The 26,529-nt window shown below is 44.9% G+C and overlaps 1 protein-coding gene across 1 annotated transcript in view; it reads left to right on the top strand.

Annotated features, from left to right (window-relative positions):
- USP14 (ubiquitin specific peptidase 14) overlaps positions 1–26,529 on the top strand; it is a 372,282-nt gene that overhangs the window by 197,367 nt on the left and 148,386 nt on the right. Inside the window, exon 12 of the mRNA XM_069219990.1 lies at positions 26,328–26,420. Coding sequence (XP_069076091.1) covers positions 26,328–26,420 — 93 coding nt within the window. The remainder of the gene's footprint in view (positions 1–26,327; positions 26,421–26,529) is intronic.

Below are 26,529 nucleotides of genomic sequence, written 5' to 3'. Positions count from 1 at the left end.
ATACTCTCGAATGTACTCTCCCACTGCCTCTCTCCCGAGGACACCAGCGCGGGCAGGACGGGCTCGTTTTGCTCCTCGTCAACCGACCGCGAGGCCTGGGCGCTCTGTTACAGCCTCTCGCAGCAGGTCTCGTTCCCAAAGGAGATCCAGGTCACAATCACGACACAGAAGATCACCCTCTTGGTCGTCGTCAGGATCATCTGTTGGGCGTTACTCCCCCACCCTCGCAGATTCTCCACCTGCTAGGATCTCACCAGTGGATGACATTACCACTTTTAACGAGGTGCTGTTAAGGGGAGCGCAGAAATTGAGTATAGAGGTTCCGGAGCCAACTACCTCCTCGTCAGTCATCTTTGAGACTCTGCAGCACAGATCAGTGTCGAAAAAGCTACTACCACTAGTGCCTGGCTTATTGCAGCCAACCATGGACACTTTTCTGACCCCAGCCACACTCAAGTCTGCCCGGCTAGGATTTTAAAAAAAATACAAGGCTCCCGAACAGGATCCTTTCTTCCTAAGAAAGGATCCGCCACCGGATTCTGTTATATTGGCTGCAGCCCGAAAAACCCACTCGGTGGCATCATCCTCCACGGTCCCCCCGGATAAAGAGAGCAGGCATCTAGACTCTTTGGGGAGAAAGATGTGCGGTACGGCGGCATCTGCAATGAAAGTCTCCAGCGCTTCTGCACTTCTGGGCAGGTATGACCGTTCTCTGTGGGACTCCCTCCACAGATTCGCAGAAAAATTGCCCAGAGAAGACAGACAGGACTTTCAAGAAATCCTGCAAGAAGGATGCCTGGTATCCAACCAGATCATCAGCGCGGCGGCGGATGGGGCGGACTTAGCTGCGCATGGGTACGCGCATGGAATCTGTGCTAGAAGGTCTTCCTGGCTGAGACTGACTGGTTTAAAGCAGGAAGCACAGCAGCGCATCCTAAACCTCCCATTCAGTGGGAACTCGCTGTTCGGTACCCATGCAGATGAAGAGATGGCCCGCATGAAGACAGAGGTGGACACCATGAGGGCAGTAGGCCTGGAAAGAAAGAAAGATTTCAGGCGGAGGTACAGGCCTTATGACAGGCGCCCGTTCCAGCAGAGGGTTCAAACCCCTCACTGTTCCCAAAGGCCACAACAACGGCAAGGACGCCCCCTTTTTCAGGCTCGTAAGCCCACAAGGGAGCGAGGGTCAAGTAGACCTCAACAGTCCACACCGAAAGCGCCGGCCAAACAATGAGATCTCGCTTCCCTCGACACTGTACACCACTCCAATGGGGGGAGGTATCACAGGTTATCTTCACGAGTGGCACTCTATCACAAAAGACAAATGGGTGCTCAACATTGTCGAAAATGGCTACTCTTCTTTTCAGACAGCCTCCCCCACACTTGCCACCAGCCAGATGCATTCCATCTCATCTCAGCCTGCTGCGCAAAGAGGCTCTCGCCCTCTTACAAAAGAAAGCAATAGAAAAGGTTCCACCTGCGCACAGAGGAAAGGGGGTTTACTACCGTTATTTTCTGGTGGCGAAGAAAGGCTGAGAGGCCGTTTTCAGACCAATTCTGGACTTACGGCTGCTGAACAAGTACATAAGAAAACAGAAGTTCAGGATGCTAGCCCTTCACCAGATTTTCCCGCAACTACATCAGGGAGACTGGATGTGCTCCATCGACCTGCAGGATGCATATTTTCACATCCCAATAACTCCCAAGCCTCGGAAATTCTTGCGTTTCCAAATAGCTTCACAGCACTATCAGTTCAGAGTTCTACCATTCGGCCTGAAATCTGCCCCTGCGTCTTCTCGAAATGTGTGGCAGTGGTAGCGGCACATCTTCGAAAACAAAAGATCTTCGTCTACCCATACCTAGACGACTGGTTACTGAAGGCTTCCTCTCCGGATCAGGCGAGAAGCCATCGGGACATTGTGCTCAGGGTTTTTGAGTCTCTAGGTCTTCAAATCAACTACCAAAAGTCAACCTTGATTCCAACACAGACCCTTCACTACCTGGGAGCTATACTAAACACAGAGCTCCAAAGAGTGTATCCTTCGGAGGAACGACTTTTATCGATACACAGGAAGTGTCAAAACCTGTTAAAAGCCGACGCACTTACTGCCCGTCAGGTGACATCGCTACTGGGCTCCATGGCTTCATGCATTTTCATTGTCCCAAATGCCAGGCTGCACATGAGGCCCCTTCAAGAGGCATTGGAGAACAACTGGAGCCAAAGGACAGGTCGCTGGGAGGACAGAGTGCCGCTACCGACAGCGGCACTTCAATCATTGCAATGGTGGATGCACAGACCTCACCTGTCAGTAGGTTCTCCGTTTCACCAGGTAGTTCCATCCGACACTCTGGTAACGGATGCGTCTCTTCAGGGATGGGGGGCTCATCTGGGTCCCCTCCAAGCTCAGGGCCTGTGGTCCGACAAGGAAAGGAACTACCACATCAATCTGCTGGAACTCAGAGCGGTCCATCTGGCTCTCAAGTCTTTCTCTCCATTGGTTCAGGGGAAATCTCTCCTAATTCAAACGGACAATACAACCACAAAGTATTATTTGAACAGACAGGGGGGAACGAGATCCCTACCCCTATCTCGAGAGTCCCAAACGATATGGCATTGGCTCCTGGCCAGGGGAATGTCAATTACAGCGGTTCACCTGCCAGGTCAACAAAACGTGGAAGCAGATTTCCTGAGCAGACACCTAGAGGACGCACACGATTGGGTCCTACACGGCGAAGTCGTCGAGGACATCTTCACTCAATGGGGTCGACCTCAATTGGATCTCTTCGCAGACGAAGTAAACAAGAAATGCCCAGACTTCGCATCCAGGTTCGACCGTCCTGGATCTCGAGGGAATGCCCTGTTGATCGACTGGTCAGGGATATTTCTCTACGCCTTTCCACCGATTCCCCTCATACCGGCAGTGATCAACAAACTTTACAAATCCAGAACCAGAATGATTCTCATAGTGCCACAATGGCCCCATCAATTCTGGTACACGGATCTCCTCAACCTTTCGGAAAAACCTCACAGGAGGCTGCCGTGCAGACCGGATCTTCTGAGCAGGATGGAGGGCAGGATTCTACATCCCAACCTACCCTCTCTGAGCTTAACAGCATGGCTCCTGAATTCCTGCAGTATGGACACCTAGGGCTCTCGCAGGAGTGTATGAACATCTTGAAAGAGTCCAAACGGCCTTCCACGCGGCGTTCTTATGCTTTTAAGTGGAAGAGATTCTGCATATGGTGCTGTCAACAAGGGCACAATCCCATACGGGCTCAGGAGGATGTCATACTGTCTTATTTACTTCATCTGGCAAAGTCCGGTCTGCAGGTATCATCTATTAAGGTACATTTGTCTGCCATTACAGCCTATCGTAAGTCACCTTCTCAGGAATCCTTCTTTACAAAACCAGTAGTCAAGGATTTCTTAGAAGGTTTGAAGAAAGTTTTTCCGCCCATTCGGAGACCCTCTCCTCCATGGGAACTGAACATAGTACTGTCAAAACTTATGGGCCCTCCTTTCGAACCTATACACAAGGCCTCTTTATAACACCTTACGTGGAAGACGGCTTTTTTGGTAGCCATTACTTCCGCGAGGAGGGTCAGTGAGATTCAGGCTTTGTCTTCCAAAGAACCGTACACAGTTTTTCACGACAATAGAGTGGTTCTGCGAACTCACCCATCTTTCCTTCCGAAGGTGGTGTCAGAATTCCACATCAATCAAACTATATCTTTACCGACTTTCTTTCCCAATCCGGAGACTCCGGCGGAGAATGCATTGCACTCCTTAGACTTGAAAAGAGTGCTGAAATTTTATTTGGATAAGACAAAATCGATTAGACATTCCAACCACTTGTTTGTAAATTATGGTCATTTGAGGACAGGAGAGGGAGCATCTAAACGAACGATATCAAGATGGATAGTTTCTTGTATTGTTAATACTTACCAGCTGGCTAATAAACAATTACTAGCTAGGCCTAAAGCGCATTCCACAAGGGGAAAAGCGGCTTTCTGCCCTCCTTAACAATGTCCCAATCTCTGAGATTTGTAAGGCTGCTACATGGAAGTCTGTACATACTTTTACTAGACATTACTGTTTAGATTCGGATGCAAGAGCAGACGCCCAGGTTGGGCAGGCCTCTCTGAGAAATGTATTTGCATAATACGTATCTATTCCTGCACTTCTATTAGACAGTCCGCAGAGTTTAGGGATGGGCTTGCTAATCTATTCAATGTTGATGACTATTGATGAGGATCCCCTGGAAGAGAAGGATTAGTTACTTACCTGTAAATCCTAGTTCTCTTCCAGGGGTATCCTCATCAAAGTCATAAACAACCCACCCTCCTCCCTGGACGCACGTCTCCTAGAAGTGCAGGACAGACTGTCTTTCGAATCAGTTTCACAGATTGTCACCGTAAAAAAGTACTGACCTAACTGTGAACCAACTGTCCCCTTTCCTTCACCCCTGAGGCATGGTGGGATACTGGAGGTGCTCAGGGTCTTAAAGGCACGGTGCCAAAGTTTTTATGGTTCTCCTGTGTTAACCTGCATGCAGCCTATTGGCTAAGAATGCTCCATTGTTTTTCAATGTAGTTTTTCTCTTTTTTCTCTAGATATTGCTGCTGCTTATTTCCCTAAGCCCAGTTTTGGGGGCTTGGGTAGATATTTATTCTCTTTTGTAATTTTATTATGTTTAAAAAAAAAAAAAAAAACTCCATAGAAATAAAGCATTTTAGCTTGTTTATGATTATAGTCTGCATTGCTGTTTTACACATGTATATATGAATTTAGTATGAAAGATATGTCTACTGAAAATGCTATATATATATTTTTTCGTGCATATTTCATACTTTATATGTGTGTATTTTATACATGCTCCGGGGTCCCCGCACAAGGGCGGGAATATTCAATGTTTATGACTTTGATGAGGATACCCCTGGAAGAGAACTAGGATTTACAGGTAAGTAACTAATCCTTTCTGGTCTAGTGAGCTTTGTTGCAAGGCAGTTTTAACGACTGATTATGACTCCATCCAATCTAGTTTTCTGTCCTATTTCTTCAAACTTATTGTAAGGAAATGCCTCCTTGGCATGGTTACCCCCTGACTTTTTGCCTTTGCTGATGCTATGTTTTGAATTGAAAGTGTGCTGAGGCCTGCTAACCAGGCCCCAGCACCAGTGTTCTTTCCCTAACCTGTACTTTTGTATCCACAATTGGCACACCCTGGCATCCAGATAAGTCCCTTGATGCCAAGGAAGGTCTCTAAGGGCTGCAGCATGTCTTATGCCACCCTGGAGACCCCTCACTCAGCACAGACACACTGCTTGCCAGCTTGTGTGTGCTGGTGAGAACAAAACGAGTAAGTCGACATGGCACTCCCCTCAGGGTGCCATGCCAGTCTCTCACTGCCTATGCAGGTATAGATAAGTCACCCCTCTAGCAGGCCTTACAGCCCTAAGGCAGGGTGCACTATACCATAGGTGAGGGCACCAGTGCATGAGCACTGTGCCCCCTACAGTGTCTAAGCAAAACCTTAGACATTGTAAGTGCAGGGTAGCCATAAGAGTATATGGTCTGGGAGTCTGTTTTACACGAACTCCACAGCACCATTATGGCTACACTGAAAACTGGGAAGTTTGGTATCAAACTTCTCAGCACAATAAATGCACACTGATGCCAGTGTACATTTTATTGTAAAATACACCCCAGAGGGCACCTTAGAGGTGCCCCCTGAAACCTTAACCGACTATCTGTGTAGGCTGACTGGTTCCAGCAGCCTGCCACAACCGAGACATGTTGCTGGCCCCATGGGGAGAGTGCCTTTGTCACTCTGAGGCCAGTAACAAAGCCTGCACTGGGTGGAGATGTTAACACCTCCCCCAGGCAGGAGCTGTAACACCTGGCGGTGAGCCTCAAAGGCTCACCCCCTTTGTTCCAGCACCACAGGGCACTCCAGCTAGTGGAGTTGCCCGCCCCCTCCGGCCACGGCCCCACTTTTGGCGGCAAGGCCGGGGGAAATAATGAGAATAACGAGGAGGAGTCACTGGCCAGTCAGGACAGCCCCTAAGGTGTCCTGAGCTGAAGTGACTCTAACTTTTAGAAATCCTCCATCTTGCAGATGGAGGATTCCCCAATAGGATTAGGGATGTGACCCCCTCCCCTTGGGAGGAGGCACAAAGAGGGTGTACCCACCCTCAGGGCTAGTAGCCATTGGCTACTAACCCCCCAGACCTAAACACGCCCTTAAATTTAGTATTTAAGGGCTTCCCTGAACCTAAGAATTTAGATTCCTGAAACTACAAAGAAGAAGAGGACTGCTGAGCTGAAAAACCCCTGCAGAAGAAGAACAGAAGACACCAACTGCTTTGGCCCCAGTCTTACCGGCCTGTGTCCTGCCTTCCAAAGAAACCTGCTCCAGCGACGCTTTCCAAAGGACCAGCGACCCCCTGAATCCTTGGAGGACTTCCCTGCTTCAAGAAAGACAAACTCCCGAGGACAGCGGCACTGCTCCAAAAGAACTGCAACTTTGTTACAGAGGAGCAGATTTAAGAACCCCTGCAAATCCCCGCAAGAAGCGTGAGACTTGCAACACTGCACCCGGCGACCCCGACTCGACTGGTGGAGAACCAACACCTCAGGGAGGACCCTCCGGCGACTTCGAGACCGTGAGTAACCAAAGTTGTCCCCCCTGAGCCCCCACAGCGACGCCTGCAGAGGGAATCCCGAGGCTCCCCCTGACCGCGACTGCCTGAACCTAAAGTCCCGACGGCTGGAAAAGACCCTGCACCCGCAGCCTCTAGCACCTGAAGGAACAGAACTTCTGTGCAGGAGTGACCCCCAGGAGGCCCTCTCCCTTGCCCAGGTGGTGGCTACCCCGAGGAGCCCCCCCCTTGCCTGCCTGCACCGCTGAAGAGACCCCTTGGTCTCCCATTGAAACCTACAGAGAACCTGACGCTTGTTTGCACACTGCACCCAGCCGCCCCCGCGCTGCTGAGGGTGTACTTTCTGTGTGGACTTGTGTCCCCCCCCGGTGCCCTACAAAACCCCCCTGGTCTGCCCTCCGAAGACGCAGGTACTTACCTGCTGGCAGACTGGAACCGGGGCACCCCCTTCTCTCCATTGAAGCCTATGTGTTTTGGGCACCTCTTTGACCTCTGCACCTGACCGGCCCTGACCTGCTGGTGTGGTAACTTTGGGGTTGTTCTGAACCCCCAACGGTGGGCTACCTTGGACCCAAAACTGAGACCTGTAAGTGATTTACTTACCTGCTAAAAATAACAATACTTTACCTCCCCCAGGAACTGTGAAAATTGCACTGTCCACTTTTAAAACAGCTATTTGTGTTTTATGTGAAAAGTATATATGCTGCTGTAATTATTCAAAGTTCCTAAAGTACTTACCTGCAATACCTTTCAAATGAGATATTACATGTAGAATTTGAACCTGTGGTTCTTAAAATAAACTAAGAAAATATATGTTCGGTGGCATGTGTAGCTGCAGATACACATGCTGTGCATAGTCCGCCGTCTGGTGTTGGGTCGGAGTGTTACAAGTTGTTTTTCTTCGAAGAAGTCTTTTCGAGTCACGAGACCGAGGGACTCCTCCTCCTTTGTTTCCATTGCGCATGGGCGTCGACTCCATCTTAGATTGTTTTTTTTCCGCCATCGGGTTCGGACGTGTTCCTTTTCGCTCCGTGTTTCGGGACGGAAAGAAAGTCATAACTTCGGAAAACTACGTCGGTATTGTTTCGTTCGGTATCGGGTTAGATTAGAATCGACACCGAATCCTGAAGAGCTCTGGTAGCCCTTCGGGGTAATTTCGATCCCCCCGTCGGGGCCTGGTCGGCCCGACAGCGTGCAACATAGAGACTGATGGAACGGACCCCGTTCCGATTCTGTCCTAAATGCCACAGTAAATATCCCTATACAGACCAGCATTTGGTCTGTAACTTGTGCCTGTCACCCGAGCACAAGGAAGAAACGTGTGAGGCCTGTCGAGCGTTTCGGTCGAGAAAAACGCTCCGTGACCGAAGAGCCAGACGGTTGCAGATGGCTTCCACGCCGGCAGGACAACTAGGGTTCGAGGAACAGGGAGAAGAAGAGGAAGCCTTCTCCATCCATGAATCGGACTTGGAAGAATTCGACGTCGAAGAAACCGTGAGTAAGACGTCGAAGCAAGCACCACACGGGAAAACAGACAAAGCCCAGGGGACGCCACTGCCAACAGGCCATGGCTCAACCCATAAAGTAGGTGACCGTCCATCGGCACTGAAAAAAGGCGAACTGGTGCTGAGGTCGTCCGACTCGGGTCGAGACACAGGCATGCAGCAATCTCGGGACCGAGAAAGTGCTGCAGAAAAGGGTCGACACCGAGACAGCACCACCGAGTCTGCTCGGCACAGAGACAGCGGCACTGAAGATGGCCGACGCCGAGAAAGTTCGACACCGAAAAAGAGAAAAATCTCGTCCGAGCCGAAAACAACAAAAGAGACGGTTTCGGTGTCTAAACGACCAGCAACTGAACCGACAGCCAGTTCGTACTCAGAGGAACAATCAGTGTCCTCCCAAATGCGCAAACACAGGTTTGAGGAAGATTTACAAACCACAGATGTAGACCACACCCAAAAGCGGATCTTCATACAAAGTGGTACAGGGAAGATCAGCACTCTTCCCCCAATCAGGAGAAAAAGGAAACTCGATTTCCAACCACAAGAAAAGACACCACAAGCAAAAGTGGTAAAGAAGGTAACTCCACCACCCTCTCCATCACCGGCACAGACTCCGTCACATTCACCAGCTCATACCACTATGAGCCAAGATGACCAGGATGCATGGGATCTCTATGACGCCCCAGTATCAGACAATAGCCCTGAGTCGTACCCTACTAAGCCCTCACCACCTGAAGACAGTATAGCGTATGCACAGGTGGTAGCTAGGGCAGCAGAGTTCCATAACGTGTCTTTACACTCAGAGCCTGTCGAAGATGACTTCCTTTTCAACACCCTCTCCTCCACCCATAGCAATTATCAAAGCCTCCCTATGCTCCCGGGAATGCTAAGGCACGCTAAACAGATCTTTAAAGAACCTGTCAAAAGCAGAGCAATAACTCCAAGGGTGGAGAAGAAATATAAAGCACCGCCCACCGACCCTGCTTTTATCACATCACAACTGCCACCAGATTCAGTTGTCGTAGGAGCAGCTCGTAAAAGAGCCAACTCGCACACATCAGGCGACGCACCACCTCCAGACAAGGAGAGCCGCAAGTTTGACGCAGCTGGGAAAAGGGTTGCAGTACAAGCTGCAAACCAGTGGCGCATCGCTAACTCGCAGGCGCTCCTAGCGCGATAGGACAGAGCCCATTGGGACGAGATGCAGCATCTCATCGAGCATCTAGCCAAAGAATTCCAGAAACGGGCAAAACAAGTGGTTGAGGAGGGACAAAATATCTCCAACAACCAAATACGTTCCTCTATGGATGCAGCGGATACAGCTGCAAGAACAATAAATACCGCGGTAACCATAAGGAGGCACGCATGGTTGCGCACATCCGGCTTCAAACCCGAGATACAACAGGCAGTGCTCAATATGCCGTTCAATGAACAACAATTGTTTGGACCCAAAGTGGACACGGCAATTGAAAAATTGAAAAAAGATACTGACACAGCTAAGGCCATGGGCGCACTCTATTCCCCGCAGGGCAGAGGCACTTTTGGCACGTTCCGCAAAACAACCTTCAGAGGGGGGTTTCGAGGTCAAACCACACAAGCTAGTATCTCACAAACAACACCGTCTACCTACCAGGGACAGTACCAAAGGGGAGGCTTTCGGGGCCAATACAGAGGGGGACAATTCCCTAGAAACCGGGGAAAATTTCAGGGTCCCAAGACCCCACCAACCAAACAGTGACTCACAAGTCACTCAACCCCTTCACACAACACCAGTGGGGGGAAGACTAAGCCAGTTCTACAAATTTTGGGAGGAGATAACAACAGACACTTGGGTCTTAGCAATTATCCGGCATGGTTATTGCATAGAATTTCTCCAACTCCCTCCAAACGTCCCACCCAAAACACAGAATACGTCAAAACAGCATTTAGACCTTCTACAACTAGAAGTTCAAGCATTACTGCAAAAAGACGCAATAGAATTAGTACCAGGTCCACAAAAGAACACAGGAGTTTACTCACTGTACTTTCTAATACCAAAAAAAGACAAAACACTGAGACCAATCTTAGATCTCAGAACACTAAACACCTACATCAAATCGGAACACTTTCACATGGTCACGCTACAGGACGTATTACCACTGTTGAGACAACAAGACTACATGACAACCTTAGATCTAAAAGACGCGTATTTCCACATACCGATACATCCCTCGCACAGGAAATACCTAAGGTTCGTATTCAAGGGAATACATTACCAATTCAAAGTGTTGCCATTCGGTATAACAACCGCACCGAGAGTCTTTACAAAATGTCTAGCAGTAGTAGCTGCACATATCAGAAGGCAGCAAATACACGTGTTCCCCTACATAGACGATTGGCTAATCAAGACCAACTCCCTAACAAAGTGTTCACACCACACAGATTATGTCATACAAACCCTCTACAAACTAGGGTTCTCCATCAACTATACAAAGTCACACATTCTGCCGTGCCAAACACAGCAATTCTTGGGAGCGACAATCAACACAACAAAAGGGATAGCCACTCCAAGTCCACAAAGGGTTCAAAATTTTTACAAAGTCATACAAGCCATGTATCTAACACAAAAAATACATGCAAAGATGGTGTTAAAACTCCTAGGCATGATGTCCTCATGCATAGCCATTGTCCCAAACGCAAGATTGCACATGAGGCCCTTACAACAGTGCCTAGCATCACAATGGTCACATGCACAGGGTCACCTTCTAGATCTGGTGTTGATAGACCGCCAAACATACATCTCGCTTCTATGGTGGAACAGTATAAATTTAAACAAAGGGCGGCCTTTCCAAGACCCAGTGCCACAATACGTGATAACTACAGATGCTTCCATGACAGGGTGGGGAGCACACCTCAATCAACACAGCATCCAAGGACAATGGGACGTACATCAAAGGTTTCATATAAATCCCCTCGAATTGTTAGCAGTATTCCTAGCGTTGAAAGCATTTCAACCCATCATAATCCACAAATACATTCTTGTCAAAACAGACAACATGACAACAATGTATTATCTAAACAAACGGGGGAACACACTCGACACAGCTGTGTCTCCTAGCACAAAGGATATGGCAGTGGGCAATTCACAACCACATTCGCCTAATAGCACAGTTTATTCCAGGGATCCAGAACCAGCTAGCAGACAATCTCTCTCGGGATCACCAACAAGTACACAAATGGGAGATTCACCCCCAAATTCTAAAATCTTACTTCCAAATTTGGGGAACACCTCAAATAGACCTATTTGCAACAAAAGAGAACGCAAAATGCCAAAACTTCGCATCCAGGTACCCACACCAGCAGTCTCAAGGCAATGCTCTATGGATGAATTGGTCAGGGATATTTGCGTACGCTTTTCCCCCTCTCCCTCTTCTTCCATATCTAGTAAACAGATTGAGTCAAAACAAACTCAAACTCATACTAATAGCACCTACATGGGCAAGACAACCTTGGTATACAACACTACTAGACCTGTCAGTAGTGCCTCATGTCAAACTACCCAACAGACCAGATCTGTTAACACAGCACAAACAACAGATCAGGCATCCAAACCCAGCATCGCTGAATCTGGCAATTTGGCTCCTGAAATCCTAGAATTTGGACACTTAAACCTCACACAAGAATGTATGGAGGTCATAAAACAAGCTAGAAGGCCATCCACTAGACACTGCTATGCAAGTAAATGGAAAAGATTTGTTTGCTACTGCCATAATAATCAAGTTCAACCATTACATGCATCTCCAACAGATATAGTAGGATACTTACTACATTTGCAGAAATCAAATCTGGCCTTCTCTTCCATAAAGATACATCTCGCAGCAATATCTGCATACCTGCAGATTACTCATTCAACTTCACTGTTTAGAATACCTGTCATTAAAGCATTTATGGAAGGCCTAAAAAGAATTATACCACCAAGAACACCACCTGTTCCTTCATGGAACCTCAACATTGTCTTAACAAGACTCATGGGTCCACCTTTCGAACCCATGCATTCTTGCGAAATACAATACCCAACGTGGAAAGTTGCATTTCTCATTGCCATTACATCTCTAAGAAGAGTAAGTGAAATTCAGGCGTTTACTATACAGGAACCATTTATTCAAATACACAAAAATAAGGTAGTTCTAAGAACCAATCCAAAATTCTTACCAAAAGTTATCTCACCGTTTCACTTAAATCAAACAGTAGAACTACCAGTGTTCTTTCCACAGCCAGACTCAATAGCTGAAAGGGCACTACATACATTAGACATCAAAAGAGCACTAATGTACTACATTGACAGAACAAAACTAATTAGGAAAACAAAACAACTATTTATTGCATTTCAAAAACCTCATACAGGAAACCCAATATCAAAACAAGGTATAGCCAGATGGATAGTTAAGTGCATCCAAAACTGCTACCTTAAAGCAAAGAGAGAGCTGCCTATTACACCAAAGGCACACTCAACCAGAAAGAAAGGCGCTACCATGGCCTTCCTAGGAAATATTCCAATGAACGAAATATGTAAGGCAGCAACATGGTCTACGCCTCACACATTTACTAAGCACTACTGTGTAGACGTGCTATCTGCACAACAAGCCACAGTAGGTCAAGCTGTACTAAGAACTTTATTTCAAACTACTTCCACTCCTACAGGCTGAACCACCGCTTTTGGGGAGATAACTGCTTACTAGTCTATGCACAGCATGTGTATCTGCAGCTACACATGCCACCGAACGGAAAATGTCACTTACCCAGTGTACATCTGTTTGTGGCATTAGTCGCTGCAGATTCACATGCGCCCACCCGCCTCCCCGGGAGCCTGTAGCCGTTTGGAAGTAATCTCCAACATTTGTACATTTGTAAATATATTACCTTAACCTTTATCTTGTACATACTTATTCATTCCATTGCATGGGCACTATTACTAACATACACAACTCCTACCTCACCCTCTGCGGGGAAAACAATCTAAGATGGAGTCGACGCCCATGCGCAATGGAAACAAAGGAGGAGGAGTCCCTCGGTCTCGTGACTCGAAAAGACTTCTTCGAAGAAAAACAACTTGTAACACTCCGACCCACCACCAGACGGCGGACTATGCACAGCATGTGAATCTGCAGCGACTAATGCCACGAACAGATGTACACTGGGTAAGTGACATTTTCCTTTTCTATAACAAAACCTATTGGCTGGATTTGTCTCTGAGTGTGTGTTCCTCATTTATTGCCTGTGTGTATGTACAACAAATGCTTAACACTACTCCTTTGATAAGCCTACTGCTCGACCACACTACCACAAAATAGAGCATTAGTATTATCTCTTTTTGCCACTATCTTACCTCGAAGGGGAACCCTTGGACTCTGTGCATGCTATTTCTTACTTTGAAATAGCACATACAGAGCCAACTTCCTACACTTATCAACACTTTAACTACACTAGCACATATCCTCCAACATCCACCTACCTCTCACGTTGGTTCTTCCACCTTAACATATAATGATGCCCTCCCAAATCCCTATTTTTTTGCCCCTAAACTTCACATTGTGTGAACTCTGTGTAGTAGTTAGCCACCATGCATCTAGGATACAGGGTATTATCCCTGGATAAGCCTTTGTGCACACCCTGCTTCTGCTGTAAGTATGTAGGTGGCCAGCAGAATCATTCAATGAGCCTTCTATCATTAGCTCTTTAAGAGAATTAACATGTGATCTAGTCCCTTGTTTTGCCCCAGTAACTCACTGAAAATTCCATGATAGCAACTTGCTCAGCCATCTGACGATGAAACAGCAGGAACAGACTATTTTCTCTAAGCCCTATTAATGCAGCATTAATCTGTAAGTATCACTGTGGGAGTTAATTATGTGTTGCGATATTTACTGATTTTTTTTTTTTTTTTTTTTTAATCCTGCACTGTTTCTATCAAAATAGAAATTGAGCATTAAAAACATATTATAGGATCGTTTTAATCTCCAATTCACTACGTTTTGCTATCATGTAACAATGCCTCCTCATTGCAGTCCACATTTATTTTGAATTGATCACAGTTCTTCAGTTTTTTCAGATACACAGAACTCTGCTGCATGTTCAGGAAGATATGCTGTTTGCCACAATGAGTAATTTTTAAGTGTGCTGTATAGAGCATGGTGTTCCCACACTCCATCTAATGTCGTTTTTGCTTTACCGCCCAGTACTCCTGACTGGCTTCCTGCACCACTAGTTTGAAATCATGGTATAATCAGACTGTTACCTCCTTAATTGAAGTTTTGTTCTCTAATGAGTAAGGCGTAGAGCTATGTCTCTGCCTTTAAAGTTTAATAATCTGGCAATAACTGGCCTGGCTGGACTACCTCCAGCGTTGGGACTGGGTGAGTGGTGAGCTGTCTCCACTACCAGTAGTTTGGAATACAATCAGTGCCAAGAAATCAGGTTACAATAGACTCAACACAGTCTTCTCTAGCTTACCTGCATGTTGTCAAACGTTCCCATTTACTGTGCCAAACGGTAGACCAGAACCTGGGCGTGATTTGAGGCAGAAAGGCAGAAAGGCAGAGGCAGAAAGTAATGGAGTTTTAATCAGATCAAGTGGATCCGTCCCTTTGAAAGTTTCCAAGTCTCAAAGTAGGAAGGGACATTATCACTTTTTTAGAACGAAAATCCTCTTAGTGGAAATTGTGGCTGGATATTTGGAGCCTGTTGGACCCTCTGGAGCTTTGGAGATTTCTTGCTGAACATCTGTTAAGTCCCAGAGAGAATAGGACTTAACTGATTTTTCGAAGGTGGCAGGAGCCTTGAGTGAGAGGAAGATAACATTTAATATGATTCCGTGGATCTGCTGGTTGGATAGTTTTTCCCTGCAAATCCTCTTAAGCTCTAGAACTCTGGAAGAAAAGTTTTTAAAAGACTCCAGGTGTTTTCTGGTGGCCAAACAACCATGTACACTTATAAGACTCCCAGGAACAAAGTGGAGGTCACATAGAGACTGCCAGCGTGTCAAGAAGAGGGAAACAACAAAGGCTTGTCCAGTTGCTGATGGGCATTTCCAGAAAAAGGCCTCTTGTAGTTTATTTTGTCCCTGTTGGCACACAGGAGGCCAGCCATTTGACCATTGGAGAACATATGTTTGTCCTGGGCAAAAGAAGGGGCTAGTCCAGTCCAACAGTGTCCCTCCCCCCACCCACCCCTAGCAGGTCCAGCTCTCTTCTGATCTTCTGTAGGTCCAGAAAGTGTTCTGAAACAGCGCCTTGGGATGCCTCATTTATGCCCGATACCAGCGAGTAGGTGGGTGTGACTCCAGGAGTAATAGTTCCTGGGCGCAACCCTAACTAATTGTTTGGCAGTTCAGAATTTCACTACTGCATGCAGTCCCACCATGCCCCTCTGTTTCGAATCCAAGATGGGAAAACCCTTCTCCCTTTGTGCTGAGCCTATGTGTCATCCAGAGGTAGTGCCAGGGTAATGAGTAGTATCTTCCTCTGTGGTCCTCTAAACCTGTTCTGGGGGTAACTTTCCTTCCACTGGGTTTGGTGCCAGCCTGACTACGGGGACAAAAACTGTGGCTTCTCTTGGGGTCACATTTACTTATGGCAGGGAAGGCTTTTCTTAAGTAAATTTAGTTTCTAGACCCACCCCAGAAAACACTGCCTCATTCCCGGCCCATTGTTTCTGCTCTGGGAGCAGTTTTCACACCACTTTCACACCTAATTCAGGCCAAATACAGGCTGAACAGTTGCTGGAGAGCAAATGTAAATGAACCTCCAGCAGCTCTAAGCTGGGTAAAGGTAACCTTTGTAAAGTTGCATTTCCAATATATTTAATGAAAATCTGACTTAACCATTAGATTGGAGTGTTATTAAATATGTCTTCAAATTAAGTATGTAGCTGTTAAATGTAAAAAAGTTACAAATTGAAGTGTATAATCTGTACTTTGACTTTTCACATGTGCCAGCTACAGCCTGGCCAGTGGCAATGCCATTTTGGGCCTAGTCACTGGGGCAACATACCATTTCTAATATCTCACACCTGTTCTACTCTTAAATATTATGCTTCATACTTTGTGGGCATCAAGGTGCACTTACGGATGATTTAGGTTTTTCTGCCTGTCAAAAGGGTGATTTTAACAGGTATATGTAACAGGGTTTAAGCTGCCTTTGTCAGACTGTATGGGGTTGGCCTGACGCCATGTCTCACTACCACTGTAGTGGATGGCACAATAGGTGCTGCAGTCCAGAAGTGGCATTAAACTTTCTATGCTATTGGTGTACTTCTGCACTGTAAGCTATGGCCTTATAGGAAAGGTAAATGTATCAGTCAGCTGTAAAGTAATTTCAGCATGCTTTGTGGGTCAAAGCACATACACCGGGCACTAAATAGCAGCACCCCAGTGTTGGGGTTCAAGATTACCAGCAAATTTAAAAAAAACTGGGCGTGACCACCCTAAAATGGGTCACTTTGTGAAATGCAGTTTAAAAAAAAAATCTTTTTTAACAGTACTTTTCTGATCAAACCACAGATGAGGAGTTCACATCTCAAAAATCTTCCCAGGGAGTCATTAATTCAATTTCCAGTTGATCCACATAGTTGAATATCGGTTGTTTCCATCCAAAGTAAAACAGAGATTCATGGTTGTTAGAGTCCCTTTTCTTTCTAATTTTGTGTTACAAATTTTGCAATCTGTTGTACCTCTTTTTAGTTTGTGATGAAGTTTGGATGAGTCACCGTGATTTTATTTATTCTCATTTTATATACTCATTTTGTAGCGCCGTCAGACCTTGAAGGGGCAACAAAGCTCTTTATAAAGAAAGCATTAAAATAGGAACAGAGACCGAATCTCATATATCATAGGTTGCTGGTAAGGAGGGGATTGGAAGAGCGGCAAGGAACCGAGAACTGGAATTGAGAGAAGCCATGAGCATTGATAGTGGTTTACTGTTTATTGTAGCTTTGATAAATTATCATAATTCATACATAATAAAAACAGTAATAGATAAAATCGATAAAAATACAAATAATGTTCAGTAAACATGAAGTCACACCTGCTGTCCTTTACAGTGCACTATTAAGACACATCCAATTATGAAACCTGTTACAAGTGTAAGTGGGGAAACATTCAACAAGTTTCTTATAAGAATGATATAAAGTTAGCCTCGCTAAAGTTGTGTAGGGTAGCTGTAGGAAGCTGGCTCTGTATGCACTATTTCAAAGTAAGGAATAGTATGCACAGAGTCCAAGGGTTCCCATTAGAGGTAAGATAGTGGCAAAAAGAGATAATTCTAATGCTCTATTTTGTGGTAGTGTGGTCGAGCAGTAGGCTTATCAAAGGAGTAGTGTTAAGCATTTGTTTTACATACACAAGCAATAAATGAGCAACACACACTCAGACAATTCCAGGCCAATAGGTTTTTGTATAGAAAAATATATTTTCTTAGTTTATTTTAAGAACCACAGGTTCAAGATTTACATGTAATCCTTCAAATGAAGGGTATTGCAGGTAGGTACTTTTGCTACTTTGAATTAGCAAAATAGCATATACAGTTTTCACATAAATCACATATAGCTATTTTAAAACTAGACAGTGCAATTTTCAACAGTTCCTGGGGGGAGTAAGAGTTTTAGTTTTTGCAGTTAACTAAACCACCTACGGGGTTCAAGTTTGGGTCCAAGGTAGCCCACGGTCGGGGGTTCAGAGAAACCCCAAAGTTACCACACCAGCAGCTCAGGGCCGGTCAGGTGCAGAGGTCAAAGCAGTGCCCAAAACGCATAGGCTTCAATGGAGAAGGGGGTGCTCGGGTTCCAGTCTGCCAGCAGGTAAGTACCCGCGTCTTCGAAGGGCAGACCAGGGGGGTTTTGTAGGGCACCGGGGGGGACACTAGTCCACACAAAGTACACCCTCAGCGGCTCGGGGGTGGCCGTGTGCAGTGTGCAAACAAGCGTTGGGTTTGTAATAGAAATCAATGGGAGACCAAGATGTCTCTTTAGCGATGCGGGGGGGGGGAGGGGGGGCTCCTCGGGGTAGCCACCACCTGGACAAGGGAGAGGGCCACCTGGTGTTTGCTCCTGCACTGGAGGTCGGATCCTTACCGTCCTGGGGGCTGCAGATGCAGTGCCTTTACCAGGTGTCGGGTCTTTGAAGCAGGCAGTCGTGGTCAGGGGGAGCCTCGGGATTTCCTCTGCGGGCGTCGCTGTTGGGGCTCAGGGGGGGTCAACTCTGGCTACTCACGGTCTCGCAGTCGCCGGGGAGTCCTCCCTGAAGTGATTGTTCTCAACAAATCGAGCCGGTGGCTTCGGGTGCAGAGTGCCAAGTCTCACGCTTCCAGCGGGAAACGGGTGTTGTTTCAAAGTTGCTGCTTTGTTGCAAAGTTGCAGTCTTTGGTGAACAGAGCTGCTGTCCTCAGGAGTTCTTGGTCCTTCTAGATGCAGGGAAGTCCTCTGAGGCTTCAGAGGTCGCTGTTCCCTGTGGAAAGTGTAGCTGGAGCAGTGTCTTTAGAAGTGGGGAGACAGGCCGGTAGAGCTGGGGCCAAAGCAGTTGGTGTCTCCGTCTTCTCTGCAGGATTTTTCAGCTTAGCAGTCCTCTTCTTCTTCTCCCTTGCAGGAATCTGAGTTCCTAGGTTCTGGGGAGCCCCTAAATACTAAATTTAGGGGTGTGTTTAGGTCTGGGGGTTAGTAGCCAATGGCTACTAGCCCTGAGGGTGGCTACACCCTCTTTGTGCCTCCTCCCTGAGGGGAGGGGGCACATTCCTATCCCTATTGGGGGAATCCTCCATCTGCAAGATGGAGGATTTCTAAAAGTCAGTCACCTCAGCTCAGGATGCCTTAGGGGTTGTCCTGACTGGCCAGTGACTCATCCTTGTTTTTCTCATTATCTCCTCCGGCCTTGCCGCCAAAAGTGGGGCTGTGGCTGGAGGGGGCGGGCAACTCCACTAGCTGGAGTGCCCTGGGGTGCTGTAACAAAGGGGCTGAGCCTTTGAGGCTCACCGCCAGGTGTTACAGTTCCTGCAGGGGGAGGTGTGAAGCACCTCCACCCAGTACAGGCTTTGTTACTGGCCACAGAGTGACAAAGGCACTCTCCCCATGTGGCCAGCAACATGTCTGGAGTGTGGCAGGCTGCTAAAACCAGTCAGCCCACACGGGTAGTCGGTTAAGGTTTCAGGGGGCACCTCTAAGGTGCCCTCTGGGGTGTATGTTACAATAAAATGTACACTGGCATCAGTGTGCATTTATTGTGCTGAGAAGTTTGATACCAAACTTCACAGTTTTCAGTGTAGCCATTATGGAGCTGTGGAGTTCGTTTTTGACAGACTCCCAGACCATATACTCTTATGGCTACCCTGCACTTACAATGTCTAAGGTTTTGCTTAGACACTGTAGGGGCATAGTGCTCATGCACTTATGCCCTCACCTATGGTATAGTGCACCCTGCCTTAGGGCTGTAAGGCCTGCTAGAGGGGTGATGTGGTATTCTAGGTTAGAATGGGGTTTAGAATGTGAAGGTCTCCCAGGAGACAACGACAGTTGGAGGACTGGAGAAGGAGAAAGAGAACAGGGAGAGAAACTGTCTGTGGGCTGAGGTGTTTCTGTATTATAAATATCTTCTGAATAAACCCACTTTACCTTAAGAAGATCTGTGTACCGGCGAATCCTTTCACTGGCGACGAGGAACTTTGGGCACTTGGAGCGGCTCAGCGCACCTCCGGAGCTGCTGCTTTTGAAGTCCCTGGGTGCCTTAGTTTTTTTTGTTTTGGTTGTGCCGCGTGCGTGTGGAGCAGACGAACAGACTCTCGTGCTTTGCTCAGGTAACGAGCGCACGCGCTGTTTTTTTTCTCTCCCTTCTACTTCCTGTTTTAACGCACTCGTCTTACAAAGCGTGTCAAGCCTCGCTTTCACCCAGACATTGTGGACGCCATTTGTTTCGAGTCTTTTCCAAGCTTACAATTGCATTTGAGGAATCATCCTGGCAGACATATTAGAACGACATTTTTAGGATCAGTCTCACAATTACTGTGACTGTTTCTTCAATTCTATAGAGTTTTTATACATCTAACTCTGTAAAGATTTTACAAAATGCAGAATGTTACCTGCCCACCGTTTTTTTTATCTTCACCTGGTGAACCACTGATTCCATGGAGAAAATGGAAAAGTGTTTTTGCACACTATGCTCGGGTTTGTGGCACATCCTTAAGTGCAGAAAGGAAAATGTCTCTTCTGATGCATTGTTTAGGTCCTGAAGGACAGGAAGTTTTTGAAAATCTACCTGAACTTACAATTGACGATGCTGGTGACCTCAATGATTTCGAAATTTGTATAAAAAAGCTTGACTTACACTATCTACCCAAAATTTCAACAGTCTTAGAGAGATATCATTTTGGGAAAAGACTGCAAAGATCTGGAGAATCTGTTGAAGAGTACATTACAGTACTCAGAAAATTAGCTTCCACGTGTGGTTTTGGGAGTAGTAAGGATGAGCGTCTGCGAGATCTATTCATGTTGGGCTGCAACATCGACAAAGCAAAAGAATCCTTTTGGACTAAAGACAATCCGTCACTTCATGAAGTTGTATCTATTGCAAAAACACATGAACATAGTTTAGCTTGTCTTGATGAAATCAGGAAGACAAATTCTCAAACAAGGGATGATGAAGTCCATTATGTCAGTCAAGGATGTAGTCTACGAGATAAAATGGGCTCTCAAAAAGGGGTAAAAGATAATTTTAGTGACCCAAGAGTTAAAAAAAAATGTACAGGGAAAATGTTATAGGTGTGGTGAGTTCGGTCATTATGCCAATTTCAAAGGGTGCTTAGGTTGGAAGGTTGTCTGTAAAAATTGTGGCAAAAAGGGTCATTTTGCTTCATGTTGTAAGAATATTAATTTAAAAAAGAAAAATGTTCAAGAAATAACGCTGGAAGATGAAGATTCTCCAAAAGAGTTTGTTTTACAAATAAAAAACGGAATTAGTGGGCCAGTAGAAGTTGTACATATTGAGGGAGTTTCTATACCTATGATGTTTGATTCTGGAGCTAAGATCACTCTAATTCCTTTGAGTATTTTTGAAAAACATTTGAGAACTGGTGTTAAGTTGTTCAGACCAGATATTTCTCCAAAAGGATATGGGGGTGAACCCATTAAGCTGTTGGGTTATTTCATAGGTTCCATTCAGTACATGGATAGATTCACAGCTGGTAAAATTTACATCTCAGTAAGAGGAGATTCTCTCATTAGTTGGTCTCATCAGAGAGATTTAAGGGTTTACCTTGATCCCAATGAGTCTCCTTCGGTTAGGTTGAAAGATTTAAATTGTATTAATACTGTGGATAATGGTAGACCGTCTTATGAACAAGAATTCTCCTGTCTTTTTCATCCTGAACTAGGTTGTTTGAAGGGGTATGTTCATGAGATCAAGTTGAGGAAGGGTGTGATTCCAGTAGTCAGCAAAGTGAGAGGTGTTCCCTTGATGGTGAGAGAGAAGATGAAAAAAGAATTAGAAAAACTAGAACAAGATGGAATAATTGAAAAAGTGGAAGCCACTGAGTGGTTGGCTCCAGTGGTGATGGCAGTAAAGGCTAATGGTGAGCCAAGACTATGTATTGACTTGAGAGAGCTGAATAAATGTGTGATAACAGATCACTATCCCTTACCTAATATTAACGAAATGTTAGCTCTTCTTAGTAGTGCTAAATGTTTTTCATCCATTGACTTGACCTCCGCGTACCATCAGATTAAACTTCATCAGGATTCTCAAGACTTGACTGCTTTCATAACGCCCTTTGGTACTTACAAGTTTCTTCGGATGCCTTTTGGTTTAGTTTCTGCGGCTGCAGTTTTTCAACGAGCTATGGAGAAAGTTCTTGAAGGAATCCAAGGGGTCAAAATATATCAAGATGACATATTAGTGTATGGTGAGAGCATTTCTGAACACAACATGCGGGTTCGCCAGGTTCTTCTGCGATTAAGGGAAAGTGGCCTAACGTTGAAAGCAGAGAAATGCAAGTTTAATCTGGAAGAAATTGATTATTTAGGTCACAAGATCTCTGCTCTTGGTATTGAACCAAGAAAGGGCTTAGTGGATACAATTGAAAATCTTGCGAGTCCTACGTCAAAAGAGGAAGTAATGAAGTTCTTAGGGATGGCTGAATTCTACAGTAAATTTGTAGACAACTTTGCGGAGAAGACCAAAACCATTAGGGAATTAGTAAGGAAGGGTGTTACGTTTCAATGGGATAAAACATGTGAAGATGAATTTAAGAATGTGAAACATCTCTTGAAGTGTGCTCCGTGCTTGCAAAGCTTTGATCCAAGTCATCAAACCATCATCATGGCTGATGCTAGTGCAAAAGGTCTTGGTGCTGTGTTACTTCAAACTCATAATGGTGTAGAGAAAACCATACTGTTCATCTCAAGGTGTTTAAAGGGAGCAGAATCAAATTATTCGGTAATTGAGAGGGAAGCACTGGCTGTATTTTGGGCTGTGAACAAACTAAGGAAGTTTGTTTGGGGTAACAAGTTTCTTGTGAAAACCGACCACAAACCACTGAAAGAAATTTTTGAGAAAAAAGGGCTGGATATCATTTCGGGTAGGATCAGGAAATGGGTAGTGGCTCTTCAGGAATTTTCTTTCGGGGTACAATATATACCAGGTGCGCAGAATCTTGTTGCTGATTGTTTTTCTAGACTTGTGAATGAAGTCTCAGAATCTGAGGATCAATTTGTTGAGTATCTTGATGAATTTGATGTTTGCCTGATTAGGGAAGGAATAATTAGGGAGAGTGAATGGAGGAGTAATTTATGTAATGATGCAGTGGTGCAAAAGGTTCTTAAAAAAATCAAATATGGTTGGGATGGCACTGAAAAACTAGATCAGCATTTATGTGGTTTTTGGAGGGTCAAAGACGAGTTGTCCTCTCAAGAAGGTCTATTATTGAGAGGTACTAAACTTATTCCTCCGGAGAAATTAAGGGATGAGCTAATATCCTTAGCACATGAGAGTCATCCAGGGATCTCGAAGACAAAAGAAAGATTGAGACTTGCATACTGGTGGCCGGGTATGGATGTTCAAATTGAGCGGTGTGTTAGGAAGTGTGTGGAATGTTCCAGGGCTGACAAAACTTGGATGTGTAGAGTTCAACCCATGGTGGTGAGGGAGTTACCTAGTAAACCGTGGCAGGAGGTTTCTTTAGACATCCTGGGACCTATTAGATATTCCAGCGTTGACAAGTATGTTTTGGTTTTGATAGACATGTATTCTAGATGGCCTGAGATTGGGATCACCTCTTCAGTAGAAACTCAGGTTGTCATAGACTTTCTTAATCAGATCTTTGATAGGGAGGGGATTCCTTCTTCCATTCTCACTGACAATGGTGTGCAACTTGTTTCTCAAAACATGGAGAGATTCCTTAGTAACAAGGGAATTATACATAAGAAGGCTTCTCTCTATCATCCTGAGACTAATGGCATGGTGGAGAGATTAAACAGGGTGTTAAAGGAAACAATTCAATTAGCTCTAGCTAATAACAAATGTTGGAGAGAGGAGATTGTGAACAAAATCAAGAATTACAGACTAACTCCACATACAAGTACAGGTCTTACACCTTTTGAATTGTTTAGGCACAGAAAACCTAATACGCAGATGTGTCCATCTTGGGTTAACGACAAGGTGGGGTTAGAGTATAACCTGGGGTGTAGTTTAGAACATAAAATAGACAGGGAAATTAGGAAAACTCTTGAAAGAAAGGCGAATTTTGACAGACGGAAGGCGGTAAAGAAAATTGTGATTTCAGTGGGTGATGTTGTCAAAGTGAGAAATCCGCGATTTGGTTTATCTAACACTTATTCTAAATTCTCTTCTCCTCTCAAAGTGATAAAAGTCATGAAGAATGCTGTAAAGACAGAGGATCATAGGATTTGGAACATTGGGAGAATTGTAAAAATCTCTGGGGATGGTGATGAAAAATCTGGGAAAGTGAATGAAGAGAAATGTGAGCAAGGGGATAGCCATACTGCACTAAGAAGAAGCTCAAGGGTCTCTAGACATCCTAAGTCTCTAGATGATTTTGTTATCTCAATGTAAGAATATGTGCAACAGAGTTATTTCATTACTCTAGGGAGAGTTGCACTTATTCTTTTCTTACTTTATATGTCTTTTAATGAATGCACTGTATTTCATATTATTTATTGTTTCAATTTTCAATTACAATTTCTATAATTGTACTGTATGTTGCGGGTTTGTTTGTTTTTTTCTTTTCCAATTTATAGCATTGTGTTAAGAATACATATTTGTTTTTTTAAGTTTTGTTAATGAGGGGAAGATGTGTGGTATTCTAGGTTAGAATGGGGTTTAGAATGTGAAGGTCTCCCAGGAGACGACAGTTGGAGGACTGGAGAAGGAGAAAGAGAACAGGGAGAGAAACTGTCTGTGGGCTGAGGTGTTTCTGTATTATAAATATCTTCTGAATAAACCCACTTTACCTTAAGAAGATCTGTGTACCGGCGAATCCTTTCAGGTGACTTATCTATACCTGTAGGCAGTGTGAGGTTGGCATGGCACCCTGAGGGGAGTGCTATGTCGACTTAGTCTTTGTATCCCCACTAGCACACACAAGCTGGCAAGCAGTGTGTCTGTGCTGAGTGAGGGGTCCCCAGGGTGGCATAAGATATGCTGACGCCCTTAGAGACCTTCCCTGGCATCAGGGCCCTTGGTTAGCAGGCCTCAGCACACTTTCAAATCAAAACTTAGCATTAGCAAAGGCAAGTCAGGGGGTAACCATGTCAAGGAGGCATTTCCTTACAGTAGCGTTTTTTAAAGTCCTGCTTCAGGACATCAGTGACTGCTACAATCATCGTATTCCCAGGTTTGTGGGAAGGAGTTCTGGATCACAGTCGGTACTCCAGTGTTTCAGAGCTTGTTAGATTTTAAAATTGTTGTTCTGAGGTAGTGATCTGCTCATGAGGCCCTTTGAAATTAATGAGTTAATCAATAGGATGTACAGGTAGGGGATGTTTTCTTCAGCTGAAGAGTTTTTTCTGTATGTGGGACAAAGCGGCTACCAGTCCAACGCATTGAGAGAACATGCTAATTTTTTATTTTAACTTTTGTTGAGGTGTATTTGCCATGAGAAATAAGCATGGATTTTTAAGGGGACAGTGAGATTTAAGGAAGACCCAATGAGCATAGTATTCCTGAAGTCATGATGTAAAATTACTAATACTTGAACCACTGTGCAAAAATTACTTGGTAGGACTGGTTGGTTTTCTTGAATTGAGTTTTAGTATTTTTACAGTTTTACTATCCAGTTAATCATTACTCATCATAAGCTGGTTTTCCAAGATAAAAACTAATAATTATGCATTTGAAGATGGAAAAGGGGGATAAACCACCTAGTTTGAATTGATTCCCTCAAACTGGGTCAGAATTGTGTTTATCCTTTTTTTTTTGGCTCTTGTTCAGTAGCAGGATGGCAAAATGGATATTTTTTCAGCTACGCTCTCTTCCTACACTGAGCGGTCGCACATCAGGGAACTAGTGGATGTGTCTTGTTCTGTTGAGACTGTATTATGCAGATTGCCTTTGCTTAACAATTCCCTGTTACTTCAGGTAAAGATTGTAGCTCGAACAAAATGTGGCCTCCAGGCTCATCTCTTCAGCTTTTAGAGACCAGCACTAGCACCTGTTGGAACACTGGGTAAATTTCTAAGTGTTTTGTAATGTCTATTGGAAGCTTTCTTTCAGGATAAAATCTCCTTTTACAAACCAGTTGTGGAACTTACCTTCACTCATCCTGTCATAAATTGACTAAGATGCTGCATGTTACACATAGCAGGATGGCTGAACATTGTATGCTTATATCCACATTGTCAAATGGTCTTCTCAACTACCTTCAGCTTAACAAAAGATGATGTGGCTTTTAGAAAATGCATTGCTATTGATTTGTTTTCTCTTTAATTTGCAGCTACTTCTTATTGATGATCAGATCTTGTACCTTAGTTCCATTCTAGCATTTTTGTACGTATTTGAAACACTCTACCATGGCGTTTAGTTCAGTGAATTTGCCCACTAATTTGCTTTTAATTTTTAATGTTGAACAGAAATATGATTTCAAAATCTTGGAGGGTTCTATAAATAATTCACTTAAAAATCTTTTTTAGAACAAAATACGCCGCCTACCTGCCTACCTTACCATTCAAATGGTGCGCTTCTTCTACAAAGAGAAAGAGTCAGTGAATGCCAAAGTCCTTAAGGTAAGGTATTTATTTTTTCAAGCCTTTGTGGAACATTTCTGGCTTTGTTCTAGCTTTTCCTCGGAGGCTTCAATCATCCATTGTACGAGGCTCAGTGTTTTCACTTCTT

This window comes from Pleurodeles waltl, chromosome 2_2 (assembly GCF_031143425.1).
Source record: "Pleurodeles waltl isolate 20211129_DDA chromosome 2_2, aPleWal1.hap1.20221129, whole genome shotgun sequence".
Classification (NCBI taxonomy): domain Eukaryota; kingdom Metazoa; phylum Chordata; class Amphibia; order Caudata; family Salamandridae; genus Pleurodeles; species Pleurodeles waltl.
The sequence above is the reverse complement of the archived record's forward strand: the minus strand, read 5'-3'. Positions and strand labels throughout refer to the sequence as shown.